The sequence below is a fragment of the Podarcis pityusensis genome (genome assembly GCF_964106645.2).
Source record: "Podarcis pityusensis genome assembly, chromosome: 6".
Lineage (NCBI taxonomy): Eukaryota > Metazoa > Chordata > Lepidosauria > Squamata > Lacertidae > Podarcis > Podarcis pityusensis.
Genome location: NC_138030.1, coordinates 93006073 through 93025616, shown reverse-complemented (window position 1 = coordinate 93025616; position 19544 = coordinate 93006073). Strand labels below are relative to the sequence as shown.

Sequence of the window (19544 nt, the reverse complement as noted above, 5' to 3'; positions counted from 1 at the left end):
GCCTTTCCTGGCGCGCATGCTCCGTTGCTTCTTAGGGCAAGGACCCTTCCCGGCTCCCATCGCCGTTGTCAAGGCGTCTAACTCGGTGCCTTAAAACAAAACAAACAAAACAACCTTTCTAAAATGGGGCGCGTGGGAGAGAAGCCGGCGGATAGCGGGGATGAAAGCAGGGAGCGCCTGGCGCAAGTTCTGGGCGGAAGCGGCCTCTGCCCTGTCAGGCGCTGAGAGGGACGCCTGCCAGAGGCGCGCGGTTCCCATGGCAACAGACGCCGACGGGGAGCGCGCGGAGAGAGGTAAAGGGGGCGCCGCTTCTCCTCCGCTTCTCCCCCCGAGATGCTCCGGGCGGGGCGGGGGGGGCGAGGGAAGGGAGAAGGGGAGCTGCCCGGGAGGCCATTCACACGTGCGCCCTTCCCTCTCAGGACAGCGGGGTCGCCATGCAGCGGGCGGACTGAGCCTCCGGCAGCCCCGAGGCCACGAACCTTCTGCGGAGGTGAGAGCGGAGAAGGGGGATCAGGACCGGATCCAGAGCCCCTCGGAAGGCAGCAGGCCAGGGGGGCCAGACTCCCGACTCCGCTCAGCCCTGGCCAGGGAGGAGGGGAGAGGCAGCCCCAAAAAGGTGCGGGCTGGGGAAACGGGGCTCTGGGGGTTCTGCTCGGGTGTATTCTCAAAGCAAAACACAGAGCACTAAAAAAGAAACAAAACAGTCCGACCAAATGTCCTCACACTATTCCCTATTCTTCAGTGCTCCCTCGTCTTGCCGTTTTCCCAAATCTACTGACCATTTCAAAACAAATACATGTATCTTAAGACAGTATTCATGCCTCTCTCTACTCAGTTTTACAGGGAAAAGGTGGTCTGAAACGGAGTATATCTTGACAGCAAGTGACTCTCTACTGCAGGAGTCCAACTTCTTCCTTGTAAATGGGTTAACGGCCACAGATGGAGCAGCTTGCAGCGCAAGCAGAAATGTAGGAACACAGTGTGTGCCTCCTGCAATTTATATCCTTTCTCCCATGCTAGCATACCTTCTTAAACAGAGTCTGAAATTGAATCACGTCCATCACAGTCATACAGTCCAACCATGTGGGTTATATATCCCTTCCAGATATATGCAGCAGCCAACAATCTGAGTCAGTGAGCAAGCCAGCCAAAATCAACATTTCGTCATGTCTGCAAACAAAGGACTCGCTCCTGTGCCGCCATCTACTTCAAAGCAAGAAAACAAAAAACTGAGAGATGCATCTTCCTTAGTATCTGTCAGCAAGGATAGTAATGGTAAATCTTGCAGCAGGTTGTTCAGTAACGAATAGCTGCAGCCAGGGTTGAGTTTTGTTGACTGCCTCTGTCTGCAGTGTTTGGATTCCTGAAAGTACTGTGATATATTTGTAGGAGTAGGACCGTTTCTATTTGGTTCAGTTCAAGCACATTTTGGGCCTAACAAGGTACGTGGTTGTTGCCATCCGAGTGCATGGGGAGAACAGGTCCTTCAGGAGTGTATTGGAGACAAGGAAGTAGGACATGTGGGCATCAGGTTAAGAAGAAGTGGTTGGACCTGAATCCCTTGTGTCTGCTGTTTGTTACTGCCTATAGCAGGAATATCAATTCTTCCACCTCTTCTATAAGTATCCTTTAATATGCCTCTTTACATATGGTTGTTTATCATTTAAAGAAGTGGCTTTCCAATAATTAAGATAACTGGAGGAGAAAATGTCTAACTCAGGCTATCTTCCCTTGGTTTTGTATGTAGTCCTAAACCTTTGGTGAGTCCATCATCACTATAAAATCCTGTCCATGCCATGGATTAAGTGAGGAAACTAGCCCTGCTGCAGACTTAAAAATCAAATTATAATAGTTTAGCGTTGGTAAAGGAGGCATTAAGCAACTTTGAACTTTTAGTGGGGGCATAATTAATGAAATGCCAAGTTGGTGTTGAAGACAGGAATGTTCAGCGCTACTCATGTTTAACGCTTTTTAAAATAATTTTTTTAAAAACCTATTCTTCATTAGTGGCAGGGTGCTCATTTGTTAAAAAATTTTAAAACACTTAGAATGAAACACATGGTCACAAAATGTTGCCGGCATCGGGGAGGCCAATCTGTTGCTTGCTGTTAGTGTGGGTTAAGGTGCTATGTAATAAGTGACCTTTAGAGTCTGGTAACCATGTTCCACACATCACTATTTCTTTATAACAAAAATTATATACCACGCTGTCATCTAAAAATATTGAAGCAGTTTACAGAAATAAAACAAAACGGCAGTTGGATGCAATGCTTGAGGTGGAGTCAGAAAAACAATGGGTGCTGAGGAAAAACAGAGTTTCTAGAATAAAATTGCTTCCTTGAGAAAAACCGCACAAATTTTGCAGATTAAAAACTGATATAATTTGGGGAAGGGCTGTAGCTAGGTAGAGCATCTGCCCTGCATGCAGAAGAACCCAGGCTCACTCCCTGGCATCTCCCTGGCAATGCCACCTTCCTGAAATCCTGGAGAGCTGCTGCCAGTCCGAGAAAACAGTATCAGCTAGATGGCCCACTGTATCTGACTTAGTATAAGGCACCTTCCTATGTCCCTATGATAGGTTTGAAAAGCTCTCAGTCTCCACTGGTCCCATATCAAATTATTTTTCTTTAAATCTTGAGTGAATTTTCTCTCCCCCTGTTTCATTTGCTAGTCTTGGATTTTATAAGGGTCTGCCTTACTCGCACCTTAGCATTTCTCGGTAGGAATGAGCAAAAAGGCAAAAAATCTTGAGAAGAGTGATGTACTTTCAGGCTGTGTTTGCGTGTGATGGTTTAACTAAATCCATGATTGCATGTGAACTAGGAGCCAGTGGTTACTAGCTGAACAAGCCAACCTTGTGTGAATTAATATTTGTGCTATGGATTTGCTGTTATTGGTCTGTCTCTGCATGTAGATCCATCGTTTCACAAAGACTTGGATGGGTTGTAAATTATAGGCACACACAGAGAAGATTGGTCAACAAGGAGAGTGGAGAGTGGAAACCAAGAGGGCAGCGGGCAGCCCTGGCATTTGCTCCACCATTCCCTGCCAGATTATCAGGCAGCGTTGGGAAGGGTGCCTTTCTTCTTACCTAAAAAGCACAGACAGTTTGGCAGCAGGTGTGCGGCTGAGCCTGCGTGCTTGGCTGGGGCCAGTTTGGGTGATGCTTGGCTGAACAGAGAATCTACTGCACAACATTTTGAAATGGGGAAAATAAACAAAAAGGAATCCTTTCCTCAGAACATCTGGCAGCTTGTGGTGGTGTTGGGAGAGTGCAGAATGATGACAGTGGCAAAGAAGAGGGGACAGTTGTGCACTGGCAATGGAGGGTCTATGGTAGCATGGGCAGCACTTTGCCCGGGTCCTCTCAGTCCTGCCACATGGCTCTTTTCAGTGCATAGATGTTGCAGTTTGATCAAAGAACGGAAATTAAACGCATATCACAATGTACCTCTCATGTGAGTCTTTGAGTGCTCCAAGCACCTTTTAAAAATTCGGAGTATCGTGTACCTGTAAAGCAGAGCTTTCCAAACTAGTCGTGTTGGTGACACACTTTTTAGACGTGCACCATTTCATGACACAGTAATTCAGTTTTACTAGCAAACCAGAGGTTAAACTGACCCCTTTCCAGCCACGGGAGGAGCGCGGGGACTGTTCATATGACACACTTCAACTGACACACTAACGTGTTGCGACACACAGTTTGGGAAGCTCTGCGGTAAAGTAAGAACTCTGCGAATGTAACATGGGCGTAGGCAGGATTTATTTTAGGGTGGCAGTCTTTATGTGGGGGGCAGGTAGAACTGAGTTATCTGTGATGCCATTGATCAGTTAGTTAAGTATATTTATTTATTTACTTGATTGAGGGTGCAATTGCACTCCCATGCACCCCCTGGTTACGCCCATGGTATGTAAGTGGATATTTTCTCTGTTGCTGCTGCTGCTTTCCTCCTTTAGCAATGCTCCTACTAAACAGTTATAGCAGGGGCTTCTGTAATTTTACTCGAAGGCCAGTTTATATTAGGCATAAATATGGATTTTTAATGTTATTCTTGAGCACTAACATGAAATGTGTGTGATAGAATTGTCAGCTTTAAGGGTTTTTTTGGGGGGGGGGTAGAGATAATCTGCTGCCACCACCAAATATTAACAGTTACTCTTGCTGTTTCTTTCTTTTTTCTAGAACTCCCTCAGTTAAGAGACAAGTCAGCTGCATTAGACAGTTCAAAGCCTCTTCCCACATCTTTACAGCGTGATTTCATCCCGGAAGAGATCTTCGTTGCACTGACCTCTGCTGCCAACCCAGTCCCCTGTCCCAGTGTTTTAAGACCCCCCAAGAAAACAAAAAGTATAAAAGACTTTCAGGTGCATAAGTTCATTTCCAGTCTATGAATATTTGCTTTTTAAATACAAAATTTGCCACAAAACCCACTTGCTATAGATGTCTGCTGGTGACTGCGAATTATGCCAGGTGCACATAGACACCAGTATTTTAGGACAACACTTTGCAAGAGGGAGCGTTATTGGGAACATGGCAGCATGAGAAATGTTAAGAACCTGAAGTTCACTGAATGGGGGAGGCGGGGGAGGCAAGAGACTAGTTGGGCCAAAGAACTGGCACTGTCAGGCAACTTAGAGTTTTATTAAGGAGATTTTAGTACTTCAGCTTTTGTTGCTTATCAGACATATCACAAACTACTTTCAGCAACAGAAACTTTTGAGATTGGTTCAGTAAGAAACAAATAAACATGCTTTGGGCATGTTGTATAAATAAAGAGGTAAAGGTAAAGGGACCCCTGACCATTAGGTCCAGTCGTGACCGACTCTGGGGTTGCGCGCTCATCTCGCTCTATAGGTCGAGGGAGCCGGCATTTGTCCTCAGTATCCGGGTCATGTGGCCAGCATGACCAAGCCACTTCTGGTGAACCAGAGCAGCGCACGGAAATACCGTTGACCTTCCCACCGGAGCGGTACCTACTTATCTACTTGCACTTGGACGTGCTTTTGAACTGCTAGGTTGGCAGGAGCAGGGACCGAGCAACAGGAGCTCACCCCGTCACGGGGATTTGAACCGCCGACCTTCTGATCGGCAAGTCCTAGGCTCTGTGGTTTAACCCACAGCGCCACCCGCGTCCCTATAAATAAAGAACCCATCCCTTTATTGCATCTGTCTTTTGCATGTTCTCCTTCCTGTTTTTGATGTATATTTCACATGCATCTCTCGCCAGCTCATAAAAAGGCTTCAGCTAAGACTTAGAAGAAACAGCTGACAGGGTCTCCCTGCTATGTGCATTTGTGTGTAATGTGTCATTAGGCTTATCAGTATTGGAGATGTAGTCTGTGCTTACCACCTGATCCCGAAGAACCTCTTGAACTAGTCTTTTCTGTTCACTCTTCAGGGGTGCATTCGTACTACTGATGGGGTCTGGCAACATCCTGTACGCAGAAACAAGTTTCGATATCTGATAGAGCATCCAATTTGCCTCACAGGAGCTGGAAGGTAATAGAATGGAATTAATAGGGTCCTGGCACGTCACATGCCTCTTTGCAATAACCAGTAGCAGTGCTAGGATTTGGGAGCCACAGTGCAAGGGTGATGGAGAGTGCTAGGGAAATGCCCATTTAAGTATGTTACACAAGAGTGGCTAACCCGAGGTGATGGTGTGCTTGGAGATGAGCAGGAATGCCCATGAACCAAGCTATGACCTTAGAGCAGCTTTTGCTAACTTGTCACCCTCCTGATGTTGTTGGATGCAACCCCTGCCAGACCCAGCCAGTTCTTCTGGTGATCAGGGATGATGGGAGTTGTACTCCAGAACGTAGGAGGGCACCCGGCTGGGGAAGACTGGCCTAGAGTCTGCACTGCTGCCTGTTTCCTCATGCTGCTGCCTGCACCCACAGAGCCAAACCATTCCAGTCCACGGGAGGCTGCATATGTTGCTCAGCATTCAGCAAGCTGGCTCTGTTTCACACTTGGGTTTAACTTGTGGCACACTTGGCAAAAGCGGTGGCCACCACTGTTTGAAAACCAGCCCTTTCAAGACCCCAAGACCCTCCTTGTCAACACATTGCTCCATTTTAACTCAGGGATAGGGGGAACCATGAAGGAGTTTGCCTTCCGCTGAGAGTAATCCGCTAGAGGGTAGATGTTGGTGGTTGGTAGACCAAAAGTGGCTGGGAGCAGAGGCAAGAAGCAGGTAGGTCTTCTCTCTTTCCTTTTCTGTCATCCCCTTTCTCTTTCTCCACCTCTTCCCATCAAGCAATCTGTTGCTCTTGGAAAAGATCTGAACTGATTGGTTGCAGTGCACTTCCCCCCTCTCTTCCATTGCACTGTCCGTTTTGAGACCACCACCACCATGATTTCCCTCCTCCTTGCCAGAGTTCTCAACTGATCACTTGCAGAGTCTGCTTCCCCCCTCCCTCTTCCATCACTCCATCCGGTTCCCTGCCCCATTCATGTCTCTGAATTCCAGTCACTGGGGAACAATAACATGAGAGGGCTGCTGTACTCATAACTTGCATGTGGTCTTTCCATAAGCATCTGATTGGCACACCTTTTGGGGTTCATTTCAGGCAGCAAAATGTTTTGGGCCAGCATTGGTAATAGCCAGGGGTTATTGGATAACAAGTAAGGTCCTTCCGGGTCATGTGGCCAGCATGACTAAGCCGCTTCTGGCAAACCAGAGCAGCACACGGAAACGCCATTTACCTTCCGCCGGAGCGGTACCTATTTATCTACTTGCACCTTGACGTGCTTTCAAACTACTAGGTTGACAGGAGCTGGGACTGAGCAACAGGAGCTCACCATGTTGCGGGGATTTGAACTGCCGACCTTCTGATCGGCAAGCCCTAGGCTCTGTGGTTTAGACCGCAGTGCCACCCGCGTTCTATTCTATTCTGCCTTGGTCAGATCCCACCTGGAGTACTGTGTCTACAACTTAAGAAGGCTATTGACAAGCTGGAATGTGTGCAGATGAGAGCAACTGAGATAATCAAGGGTCTGGAAGCCAAGCTTTATGAGGAACAATTGAGGGAGTTGGGTATGTTTAGCCTGGAGAAAAGGAGACTGAGAGGAGATATGATAACCATCTTCAAATATCTAAAGGGCTGTCACATGGGTAGCACCTGAACCAATGGCTTCAAGATACAAGAATGGAGATTCTGACTACATCAGAAAGAACTCATGCACTCTTCCAACTCTACAATTCTATGATTCTGTGTTATATGAAGGTGGCTAACCGTAATCAGGGTACTCAGGGAAAATGGGAAGATTGTAGCTGCAGCAAGGGTTTTGAGGCAGAACACTCTGGCAGAAAGTGGTAGACACACTATTGGGTTGAAATGGCAAAGGATTTGCCTTTGGATCAGATACTTAGTGAATTCTTGATAACCAGAAGAGAGGTGGCGGCTGCACAGTGAACCAATTGCACCTTCATAACTGAGTGATAGTTTTCTTTGTGTTTTTAAGGGATGTCTCTTTTCTGTATGACCTCGCTGCTGAGAAAGAGGCAAAGAATCCTCCCCCAACTCCTGTCTCTCACAAAACTTCAACAAATTTGCAGCAGCAGGAACCCACTGCAACTAAACTTGTGAGTTGAATCTGACTCTGTATCGAGAAACTGTGATAACTTTAAACACAGGAATCAGCTTTTACAAATTCTTTCAGAATGCTGAGAGACAAGATGGACTTTGAGCTGAGCATTGACTAGAGTGTTCTGAATTTTTTCCCCCCACCCAGCATAATATTTTAAATCTGGAATGAGCAGTGGGAATTGAAAATGAGGACTTTACCATTTTTGTGTACCATGGTTTTCTAAGCTTGCTAAATTCACTCCCCAAAGCCACAAGGAGTCTGAGATGGCATTTGCCTATTTATTTTGCTTGGCTGAAAAAAAAATTCTGTTAGAAAACATTTACCCACTGATTTCTAGGCTGTACATAATAGTTCTGTGCAGTTGTAGCACTTAATCACAGTTTTTCTTAAAGATGGTTAAGCACTTAATCTGAATAATTGCCCCAGCCAGAAGGCAGGCATGCAGATAGGCAGGCAGGCAAATAAACAAGCAGGCAGTTGTAAAACAAGCCGAGGCCTCCAGCGAGGGAAAGCAAGTCTATATATTTATTTCGTGGTGATCCACATAAACATGGTCGTGTGTGAGTGGGATGCACATTAAGTGGAGGTGTGTGTGCCTGTATAAAAACCCAACTCTAAATATCCTCTTGGGAGTATGTGGATTCCCTATGTCTCATAGTAGCATATTTTAAGACCTCCTCTGTCTGTTCTGTCTTTAGCCAGCAGGTATAGCAGACAGTCTTGTTCCAGAGGAATTTCATATTCTAAAGAACAAAGGTGTCCTGCGCTTGGAGTATTATGATGAGTGAGTGTTCCTGCACTTCTTTTAATTGCTCCTGCGTTGCATCCAGGAGTGACTCACTTGGCTAATAATAGCCTCCCAGCAGTGGACCTGCTACTGCTTACTCGGAGGGAACAGGTGAGGCAGTGGTGCCTGTGTACCAGCTGAAGCTCCAGGTCGGTTCCACCGCCTTGCCTTGCCCCTCCATGTCCTGGTGAGCAGCAGTGACTCAGCTGCCAGGAGGCCAGTGCTGCAACTCTACTCCACCTGTCGAGCTGCTCCTGGCTGCACCTACTAAATGGGATGAAGTGGCAAGGCCAAAAGCACCTGCATCTGGGCAGGAAACCTGTAAAAAGTCTATTTTACCATTTTGCTGAGTTCAACACTTTCCATATTTCAACTAAGGGATGCTCAACTTGCATATATTCTCAGACAGAGACCCAGGGACTGAAAATGCCACCCAAACTGACTTCCTCATGGATGGCCAGACAGTATAATGAAGTTGGTCTCAGTTAGAATTAGATTTTTTAAATAAAAAAATCTCAAACGTAGATGTGAACGAGGGAAACTGCAAGCAGATTTGTTTACTATGGATCGATTAACAGAGCCCAGAGGCCAGAAATCTGAATTAGGACTTGAAAGTGTGAATCAGGGTTGCACTCTGCCCATTGGGCATCTCTGATCTGGCACTTTTCTCCCAGCCTGATTAACTTCTTGTACTGGAGTTAAGACTGGAAGGAAAATAAATTTGAATGACACAAGGTGGGAAAAGAACAAAGACAAACATGGAGCCATAATCTCATCTAGCCTAGCCCTTCATTTGGGCCCCATTTCTGCATGAGAAATATATAGCAGATTACCATTCCCCAGCCCCACTCTTTTCCTTACTCAGGTTCATTGTAGTTGTTTTATGTCACTGTGAGTCTCATTGTAACAGAGAACTTCTTCAATTAATTCACTTGCCTGCAACAGAGTGGCCTGTCTCTTAGTCTACTGTATTTTTAAATTTACACAATAAAAATAAAATAAATGGTTGAATCCTAGAGTCCAAAGAGATTTTTCAACTACAGTAGTCTATTGCTGTTAACATCATCATTATTAATCTGTTGCAGTAAATATACAACCCTACTTGAAGACGATGAAAACAGACTGCGGGTTTTCCCATCCATGTGAGTGACACTCTAAATCAAGATGCTTTTGTAGCGCATGCTATAGAAGGTGTTCTAAATCAGTGGCATGTCCCTTTGCTGCTGCCTTGTTAGGAAGCCGTCTGGGAGGCTGGAGGTCCTGCAGCTGATGAAGGTGATGGACACCATGCTGGAAAGGGCTGGAACAAATAATAAGGATGCTGGCGTAACAGGGGTTTCACAGGTAAATAATTCCTGCCAATCCTGATTCAATCGCATCCTCCTTGATATTGCCCACTTCTAGTTATACTGTACATCATTGCTGGTGAACCTCTAGTTTATGGGCCTCGTTAGGCCTGCCAGACCTCAGAGGCTGTCCCCCAGCCATTTGAGGCAAGCGATGCTCACCTCCCCTAGACATGACGTCATCTATGAGAGTTCAAGCTGCAGCTCTGGCTAAAGGAAGGGGAATTGGCAGTGCATTCTTAAGTATGCTACCGATTCTTCCTTTGCATCAAAGTCATCATCGCTTTTCGAACTTGGTGTCGGCTTCGCCTTTGAGCCAGTGCCAATGACTGGGCTCAACCTCTTCAGCCCTGACTGGGCCAGGCAAGCTGGGAAAGCACTTTCAGAGACCTTCCACTGCAGGGAAACAGGTCTAAGTGCAATGGACTCACAACTTTGAGTTGTGAGCACCAAACTCAGTGCCAAAGTCAGCGGAGCACAGCAGAGTATGAACTACACGAACGACGGCTCTGAAGCATAACTTCTTTATTCTTTTATTCTTTTACAGCTACTGCAAACTAAAATAAACTAGAAACTAAAGATTAATGGAGACTGCTGGACTGCATGAGTGTTACAGTTGCTTAAGCAGTCATCTTATCTCTACACAGATAACACTCAGACTGGAGCGGAAGAAGCCATGAGCAGTTTCTGCCCCCTCCTTTCTGAAAACATTGTCAGGAGATTCTTGCAATGGGAGGGGTGAAATATCCACACTTGGCACTCTTTTTCATTGCCTTGCCATGACAACGGGAAAAGGTGCCACATTCAAAAAGAACTGACTTTTTGATGCAAAGAAAGAAGCAGGAGTTCACTCTCAGGACACTCCCAATTCTTCCTTTGCATCCCTGGCTTAGATTTAAGTTGCACCTGCAAGGGAGCATTTTTCCTCTGCAGCCATGGCTTAAATTAAAGCCAGGCTACGAAGGAAGAATCTGGATTCTTCACTAGCCTTGTCCTGGATTCATATACTATGACACAATATTGCTGTGGAGTTTGGACATAGTTCTTTCCTGACTTACCAGGTGTTTTGTTGCCATTAAGAGGTTTCTTGTTGTGTTGTCAAACTGAAAGAATAAGTGGAAGTAATCTTAGATTATCTGATGGAGAGAAATAATATACTGAAGTACAACATGAAATCTAGTATTTAGGGCAAAGGCAGACATAGCATTTTAAGAATGGCAGGGGAGGTTTGTTAGCACTTTCACTGCTTTGTAAATTCTTTAATAATACAGTATTTAAGATAAGGGACAAACATATATGCAAGCAAACACATTTGTGATTTAAAAATATTATCCACCTGATAAATGAAGAACATGACTGAAGCATTTAACTGACTGGCATTCATTTGTTAATTTAAATAATGTATATGCCTCCTTTCAATAAAAATACTTTCAAGGGTGCCTAGAAATAAAAGCAATAAAACCCCCCAATGATGACCATAAAGGCAGTATCAAAGAGCTTGTGCTTAGCTCTACAAAAATCACGACTTCTTTCTTGCCTCTTTCCCGAGATGCACAATGTCCTGGAGGTGCTTAAGGTGGAACAGAACATCTACAACATAGTGTTTCATGAAATCATCCGGCAAGTCAGTGTGGACTGCGCAGAACGGGGAGAGCTCCTTTCCAAGCTCAGGTCAGCGATCTAAGGAGCTCAACACCTTAAAATTGGTCCTGCAAGAAGAGGAGTATGTGATTGTTCTGGCCTGCACTGCAGGTTTGAGTGTCTGTACAATTACATGCAAGTGCAGAGAAAACGCAGCTTGTGGTACTGCACTAGACACAGAAGTCAGCTTTCTGGGAATGTTGCCTTTGATTTGTTTTTTTTAAAACTACTTGCTAGTCCATGTGATTTTACATCCCACCAGTGGCGTAGCGTGGGGGGTGCAGGGGGGGCCGGCCGCACCGGGCGCAACATCTGGGGGGGGCACGCTCGCACTCGCAGCTCTCTGCCCCTACCTGGCTCACTCACTCTCTCTCACTGCAGTGCTGGCTGTGCGAATCCGATCCGAGCCGCTGGGTCGCCGCCCACTGTGGAGGGGGTGGGTGCCAGGTGTGCGGTGCGGAGAGAGAGCGAGGGACTATCTGGGGGAGGGACAGTGCAGCGGCCGCCCAGCGCAGCGCTGAGCGCGGGAGAGAACCACACCAGACCAGACCAGGCAGCAGCAAGAAGAAGCTGGCAGCGGCGGCAGGTTAGGGGTTAGGGGGCGCAAATTACTTGCCTTGCCCCGGGTTAGGGGGCGCAAATTACTTGCCTTGCCCCAGGTGCTGACAACCCACGCTACGCCGCTGCATCCCACATTCTTTATTTCCTCCTTCAAGATGTGCTTGAAAGTGTGCGGGAAATGCCTGGTGAAATGTGAGAGAGCCGGGGTGTCTGAATATGATTCCAGGGGTCAGGAGGCAGGACTTCGTTGCCCTGCATGCCATCTCCATGGATAGCAGAAGAAGAATTATGAAGCTGCAGCATTTTGCAGCACTGCAAAGTCAGCTATCTTTGTCATCTTTCTTTGACACCTTTTAAATATAAAAACCTTCCACCTTGTGCAGAGAGGTTTGACTCAAGTTGTCTCTCATGCTCCTCAATAAATGCATTAATAATCTATTAATTTACCAAAGAGCAAGCAAGCCCAAACGTTAGCAAAGTATGAAACGAAACCCTAACACATATCTCAGGGATTATTACATTTTAATAATGCTGCATGAGGATTCCAATCTACACGATGAGAAAGATAGCTGACTTCTGCACTAGGGCTCTTTTGCAGCGCCGAAGCATGCATTCAGCTGGAAATGGAATTTAAATGTTGGTTTTGCATGGGTTCAACTAGCGCTAGTTTCCCCATAAGGACATATGGAGGGCTTTATGTTGGCTACCCCTCTCATACACCAATATATTTCCTGAGGTTATAATATTGATGGGTGTCAGGACAGATAAGGCAGTTTTGCTGTGTAGTGTCAACTTGTTTTCAGCATTCTGAACGTATTGAGAGTTCTAACTGCTTGTGTGCAAAAAGCTTTATTCTATATTTATTGTTCCCCAGCTATTTTCAGAAAGGATTCTCTCTTTAAATGATTGCTTAGCAAATATGCTTGAGTGAAACAGGGCTATTCCATCACCACCACCCGCCTCACTTTTTCTGACATCGTCTCTCTTACAGACAAAGGTATGTTGAGCTGCTAGAACGAATTCCAAGACAGATGAGAAATCTCTACAGAGAAATGATGGCACAGAGAGTAATGGACAAACACATTACAGATGAATTATTCCATTTCAAGGAAGCTATAGGAAAACTGACAAGGTGTTGATATTGACTGGTGTTTGTATTCAACTTTGCAAATAAAAGTTGTGATTGTACAAGGCAGCTGAGGGTATTGCTCTGTTCAACTGCAGGGAGCTAAATACCATCCGAGAACATGACCGTAGAGTCACTGTTGAAGCAGAGAAAGCCTATGAGGAGCTGGCAAAGGCGGTCCAGGATTCTGAGATGAATGCAAAGTGAGTTCCAGATAAGATTGGAAGCAAGGGTTGCCGTAGGAGAATAGTAGAAGGCCTTTATATTTATATCTCGTGTCATTACCCTTTCAGCCTTTTGGATGAATATCGTGAACTGTATGAATTGCAGAGAAGAAGACTTGAGGCCCAGATCCACCAGTTAACCCAAGAAAAAGAGCTGTGGAGCAATGCTACTTATGAGTTGGCTCTCAAGGTAGCTGGCCAAAGAGGCATTGCGTGCTTTTGCTTCTGCTAAAAATGCTATTCTCTCCCTGTTATGTCCGGTGCTTCTGCTAGAAGATCCTTTAGATCAGAGGTCGGCAACCTTAATCGGAGGATGGGCTGGTGGACGCTCCGTCCGTCGGAGGCTGGGACAGAGCATGTGTGCACACGCGCTCTTCTGGGTCGGAGGAGCGCCCGTGTGTGTGTGCACACGCTATTTCCAGTGCTCCTCCAACCTGAAGTGCGCCAGAAATAGTGTGTGTGTGCATGCGGACAGGCGTTTCTCCGTCCCGCACACGTGCGCACATGCTATTTCCGGCGCACATCTGGGTCGGAGGAGCGCCCGTGCTTATGCGCACAGGCGCCATCAACCCAGAAGTCGGTCTAGTAAGAGCAGGTGGCAGGGGCAGCAGGGGGTGCCATGGGGCGGTTAGGCAAGCCTCGTGGGCCACTACCGGCCCATGGGCCTTAGGTTGCCGCCCCCTGCTTTAGATTGTTTTGGCTGCTTCTGTTGCTTTGTCACTTATTAAACTAAAAGTATCTCCTTTAAAACAAATTATTTCCATTTTACAGAGGGCAACAAAGAATAGGCACATTGCATTTCATTCTCTGCTAGCTGTATAGTTTAAAATATATCTCTACAGTGGCAAGTAAGTCAGGGATCACCAACATGGTGCTGCGGGCACCACTGTGCCCACTGCCTCCTATGGAGCCTGCAAAAGGTCTAAGTAAATATATTTTCAAAAATGCACAAGAGTCTGTTTGCTCTTTCAGCTCAGTTCCTGCTTGAACTGATTCAGCCTCTTCTACAACAGACAACTCTCCAAACGTGCCCTCTTCATTGGAGGCCAGGATTGGACACCCACCATCCCATTTTGAACAGAGGGGTGAAAGGCATGAAGAACATTAATTTCTGTGACATCAGTTTCTGTCACGCAATTAAAAAGTCTGGTTGAGCAATCTTGTGGGCCTTCCAGCCAATGACCCACTTATGCTGGCATAAGTTAGTTGCCATCCTATGTACTCCCAGTACAAAAAATGAGGAGAAAAGACAAGCATTACAAAACACAAAGCAGCCACTCACCCAGTGACCTTCGCAACAGTGGCAGTGTTATGACTGAATACCATTTCTTTGGTTTGAATTGTGTGACTTTGGAGTAGGGGCCAAGAACAACATCTGAAGGAGTTTCAGAGTTTGACATAGTCCCACTCCTTCCGAGACATGCCACTGTCCCATTTTGGCAGAATGTGGGCATAGCTCAACATACGCTAGTATAGGGGCCTTCCATCAAATCCTGAAAAACTCAAGGATTAAGGGATTGTGCCTTAAAGTTGTTTGTTTGTATTAATTTTAATTGATGGGAAGATTTCCATATGAATGTAACACAGCAGTTGTTGTTGTCGTTTGAGAGCATTAACCAGCCATTATTCTCCTTAAAAACATAAATATTGTGTTGAAATAGTTAGTTGTAATTCTGGAAATGGATCTTCACTGGAAGGGGAATATATTTTGGTACCTTGGTATTGTAGGCATCCACCAGAACTCAAAACATCCCTGTGCATATGTGGTGCATAGCACAATGCACTAAGTTTAATTTCAAACTAATTAGAAAGTACAAATTTGCAGAGTGCAAACTGCTTCTTATTTTTGTGGTGGGTGGGGAAGAGAATGGTGATGGTTTTGCCCCTCTTCTACTGCTGTTGCAATGTACCTTCCTGGCCAGTGAAATTCACAATTCCCTCCTCCTCCATGTTGTAATCTTGAGTGTCATTTGATGAAGAAAGCTGTATTGAGGGAACACACCTTAGGTCTTTTTGCGAAACAAGGAGACTACTGAACAGCTGTCTCAATGTTATCATGTGATGCCAGTAGGCGTCCTCTTGAAAAGACATTCCCCATCTTCTCTCCAAAGAGAAGCGCTCTTCTAAGAGGGTGTCTGCCACTCACAAGTGCTGGGTTGTGATGCATGCATGAGTTGTATCGGGTGTCAGGTTAGAAGAAATATCCCTTCTTCTATAAGAAGGAAGAATGCTGCAAAGAGGACATTTGCCACCTGTGGTTGTTGTTTTTTAACACTTAAAACATGCTGCTCAGATTAACTGAGAACCGATTAACAGCTTTTAATTTAGTTTCACAGCTTTGTTGACGAAACACCTCAAACGTCTAAGCTGTGCTGTGCCTACTTAATTGGGCACGCTCCATCCCTTTAATCCTCTTACGTTCCATTTCAGGTAATTGAAAAGAACAAGCTGATCTTGGCTCGCAGAATGTATGACAGTGAAAAGGCTTGGGTCAAAGGCATGAGGCATTTCATTATGATGTTGGCATCACAGGTAGAATTGCTTAAGAGCACCTAACTGGGAAAGGGATGTCAGCTAGTTTTGTTCGTTTGTTCCAGAATGGCTGTGTGTGAAAGGTGGCTTGCTGGTACTCCTGAATCCTTTGCTGTCACTTGAGGCTCGAGTACTTTCTATCAGCTTCAGCTGCTGACTCAGCCGTGCCCCTATCTAGACAAGGATAGCCTATGCTCTGTCACCTGTGCTTTGTCAACCTCTAGGTTAGATTACTGCAATGTGTTACACATAGGGCTGCCTCTGAAGACAGTTCAGGAACCTCAGCTGGTGCTAAATTTAGTGGACAGGTTGCTCACCGGGGCAAGATGGTTTGAGCATACTATACTGATCCTGGCGTGACTGCATTGGCTGCCCATTAGTCTCTGGACCCAATTCAGAGTGCTAGTTTTGACCTATAAAGCCTTAAATCAGGGGTCAGCAAACTTACCATGCCTCAGGCCGGTGCCTCCAGCGCCGATCACGTGGCGGGCCGGAGGGCGGGGGAGCGCGTGCCCATACACGTGTGCACACGCTATTTCAGCGCACTTCCAGGTTGGAGGAGCACCGGAAATAGCTTGTGCGCACGTGCACGGGCCTCCTCCGACCCGGATGTGCACCGGAAATAACGCTTGCGCATGCACGAATAACGCTTGCGCATGCACACAAGCTATTTCTTGTGCTCCTCTGACCCGAACGTGGGCAGCCACACAACGCAGCACCAGTAAGAGCGGTCTGCGGCAGTGGGGGTCGCTGCGAGCCGGATAAAACGAGTCCCTTGGGCCTTAGTTTGGGGACTCCTGCCTTAAATGGTCAGGACCACAATACTTCACAGACTGCCTCTTCCTATATGAACCGGCCTGATCATAATCTGAGGCCCTTCTTCATGTGGCTCCTCATTGAGAGGCTTGGAGTGTGGCAATATGAGAACAGGCCTTCTCTGTGGTGGCTCCCCATTTGTGGAATGCTCTCCGCAGGGAGGCACCAGCTGAAAATGTTTCTCCATAACCAGGCTTTTGGCTGATTAAACATTTTATGGCCCTTAAAATGTGTTTGTGGGAGGGGGGATTATTGATTTGCTTTTGTTTTCCAATGTAGTTTGTGTTCTCGTGTTGTATTTTTCTGCTCTGTGATCTTTGAATGAAGGGCGGCATACAAATACAACGACAGCAACAATATTGTTTCTGGGCATATGTGTCTCCATTACACAGTCTGTTTTTCTGGATTACATCTCTGCTCGAGTACTCATAGAGAAGTGGGGCAGGGAGCAGGGGACGACTGTATATTTAGAACAGTTTTATGACACTCCATGTTAGTTGGGCCCAGGCTGGCAAAATGGCTAAAAAGCTGGTAGTGTTGACTGGCAGCAGTGTGTCTAGTGCTTCATATGATTAAAAGCCTATGTCCCAGTCTAAATATGTCCAGCAATGCATGTTTGAATGTCAGTGTTGCACTTGTAAGATTTTAGCTGTGTGTACTGTGGAAATAAGGGATGCTGGTGGCGCTGTGGGTTAAACCACAGAGCCTAGGACTTGCCGATCAGAAGGTCAGCTGTTCGAATCCCTGCGACAGGGTGACCTCCTGTTGCTTGGTCCCTGCTCCTGCCAACCTAGCAGTTCGAAAGCACGTCAAAGTGCAAGTAGATAAATCGGGACCGCTCCGGTGGGAAGGTAGACAGCGTTTCCGTGCGCTGTTCTGGTTCGCCAGAAGCGGCTTAGTCATGCTGGCCACATGACCCGGAAGCTGTACGCCGGCTCCCTTGGCCAATAAAGCAAGATGAGCGCTGCAACCCCAGAGTCGACCACGACTGGACCTAATGGTCAGGGGTCCCTTTACCTTACTGTGGAAATATGCATAGTATTATTTGCTTAGCAGTTTAGATGTCTGCTGTAGACAGGCTTTTATGATTATTTTGATCTTTATGGCTTTTTTAAAATCTATTTTTCTTATGGATTCTTTCTCTACCCCCCAATCCCATTTTTCTCTTGTGATTCTTTCAGGATGCGACTGATCTTTCCACTCTGCAGGAGCTGACACAGGAGTTTCGGGAACGCGTGAACCAAATTGGCACAGAACTGGAACAAATCGAAGAAACCAGTAGGGACAGGGCTAGGAGTATTCAGAATGGTTTGGCTGGTTGGCTCAGTTACTTCCAGAATCATGTTCTGTGAGTCTCAGGGAATGATCCTTTATTATTGGGGGGGCCTCTGTCCTGCCTTCCACATTCACTGGAGCAGTACATGGTCAAAGATCATTTTATTTTTTTTAAATCATTTTTATTGATTGTCCAGTTAAAAACATCCATTTAATATATCCAATCATATTACTCCAATTAAAATAAAAAACTAAAATAAAAAAGACCAAATTATGGTCCAAATTATATGTATTAATTTTTCAGAGCTCCACATGGTCTGGATCTCTGAAGCATATCTCCACATCTTAGTCCTGCTTCTCCTCGTTGTTTCCATATTTTCCACATCTCGATTTTAACGCTTCATAATTCTTTATCCCTGAGTCCACGATTCTCAATCATGTCAAACATAATGTACCTTCATCCGTCGAATATAGCTTTGTTAATATATATTTTTCCAACTGTCTTTTTATCAGCTCAGCTTCCTCTGATTCCTTTAAAAAAAAAGGAGGTTAATTTTTTAAGGGTGCCGCTATGTGTACTTGATTTAAACATCAGGTTGCCATCAGCACTGAGCTAACACTGATTTCACATACAGCTGACCTATCTTGTCAATCCTGAAATTTGTGCAAGGGTTACTCCTTAGCTATCTTTGAAATACCTGGTTTATTTACAGTTATAGAAGCAGAACCTATTAGAAGCAAACAGATAACCGTGCAACAGGCAGCGAATCCACCAAACCTGCCTGTATTTCTCAGATAATATATTCACACAAGTTGCTTCATAGACAAGTTGCTTCACCCTAAATTCAAACTGGAAAGCTCTCTCTGAACTATTTCTTGTGCTCTCCTAATTGCTGATAGGTGCTGCATTGCAAAGGCCATCAATGAATATTAAAGTTCATTTGTCAGATCCCTAGACTGACCAAGCAATGCATTCAACTAGGGATGGTGACCCTTTGTGGCATCGATGAATCAAGCAAAGCCACAGTGATAAACCCATTCAGAGTAAGTTCCAAACAATAGGCTCTTGAAGGTGCTTCAGTTTCTTTCTTTGTGTCTCAAGCAAGGTATGCACACAGCAGGAGTTTATTCCGATTTTAGACACCCTGGACAAGAGTGTGTATTCTTTGCTATATAATTCCCACCTCCTCTCTTTGACTTCCCAGTGGAAAAGGAACTTACACTTTTGCAAAAGGCGCCTCTTTATTGGATCAAATCCTTGTGGATCTGAAGGTCTGGGAAAAGGTAAGGGGTTTCCAGTACCAATCACAACGAACACGGTATTAAATATTATTATGTATTGGGTATTTAGATGTCTTCCCTGCAGGTAACATGCTTGTTTGTAGGCAGTCGATCATGCATCTCTTTATTTATTGTCCTTAAATGTTTTTCTGCCTTAGGAAGCTAAAAGTGGCTTGTGCGGCCATTCAGTCCCTAATTAGGACTGCTTCTGCTAATGTTTATCAATGCATTCATTGACTCATATTATCACTGCAGCCAGTAAAGGGCAAGCTTGATATGGCATAGGAAGAGTGTGAAATTCCTTTGCTTACTTCAGCTGTAGGGCAGGGCTCTGAATTCAAGGAAAGCAGCAGTCTTCATG

General features: G+C 45.6%; 1 protein-coding gene across 5 annotated transcripts in view; it reads left to right on the top strand.

The window, feature by feature from the left end:
• The first annotated feature begins 147 nt into the window (after positions 1 to 147).
• Positions 148 to 19544, top strand: part of AXDND1 (axonemal dynein light chain domain containing 1) — a 36202-nt gene continuing 16805 nt past the window's right edge. The window contains exons 1-17 of one of the 5 annotated variants that reach the window (XM_081012092.1): positions 148 to 293; positions 420 to 490; positions 836 to 968; positions 1106 to 1275; positions 4184 to 4365; positions 5400 to 5500; positions 7469 to 7589; positions 8293 to 8378; positions 9467 to 9523; positions 9617 to 9725; positions 11277 to 11398; positions 12921 to 13061; positions 13154 to 13258; positions 13349 to 13469; positions 15710 to 15811; positions 17809 to 17975; positions 19108 to 19186. In XM_081012092.1, coding sequence (XP_080868218.1) covers positions 1167 to 1275; positions 4184 to 4365; positions 5400 to 5500; positions 7469 to 7589; positions 8293 to 8378; positions 9467 to 9523; positions 9617 to 9725; positions 11277 to 11398; positions 12921 to 13061; positions 13154 to 13258; positions 13349 to 13469; positions 15710 to 15811; positions 17809 to 17975; positions 19108 to 19186 — 1602 coding nt within the window. In that variant the 5' untranslated portion in view covers positions 148 to 293; positions 420 to 490; positions 836 to 968; positions 1106 to 1166. The other 4 variants (XM_081012093.1, XM_081012094.1, XM_081012091.1 and 1 more) reach the window with 4 other exon arrangements.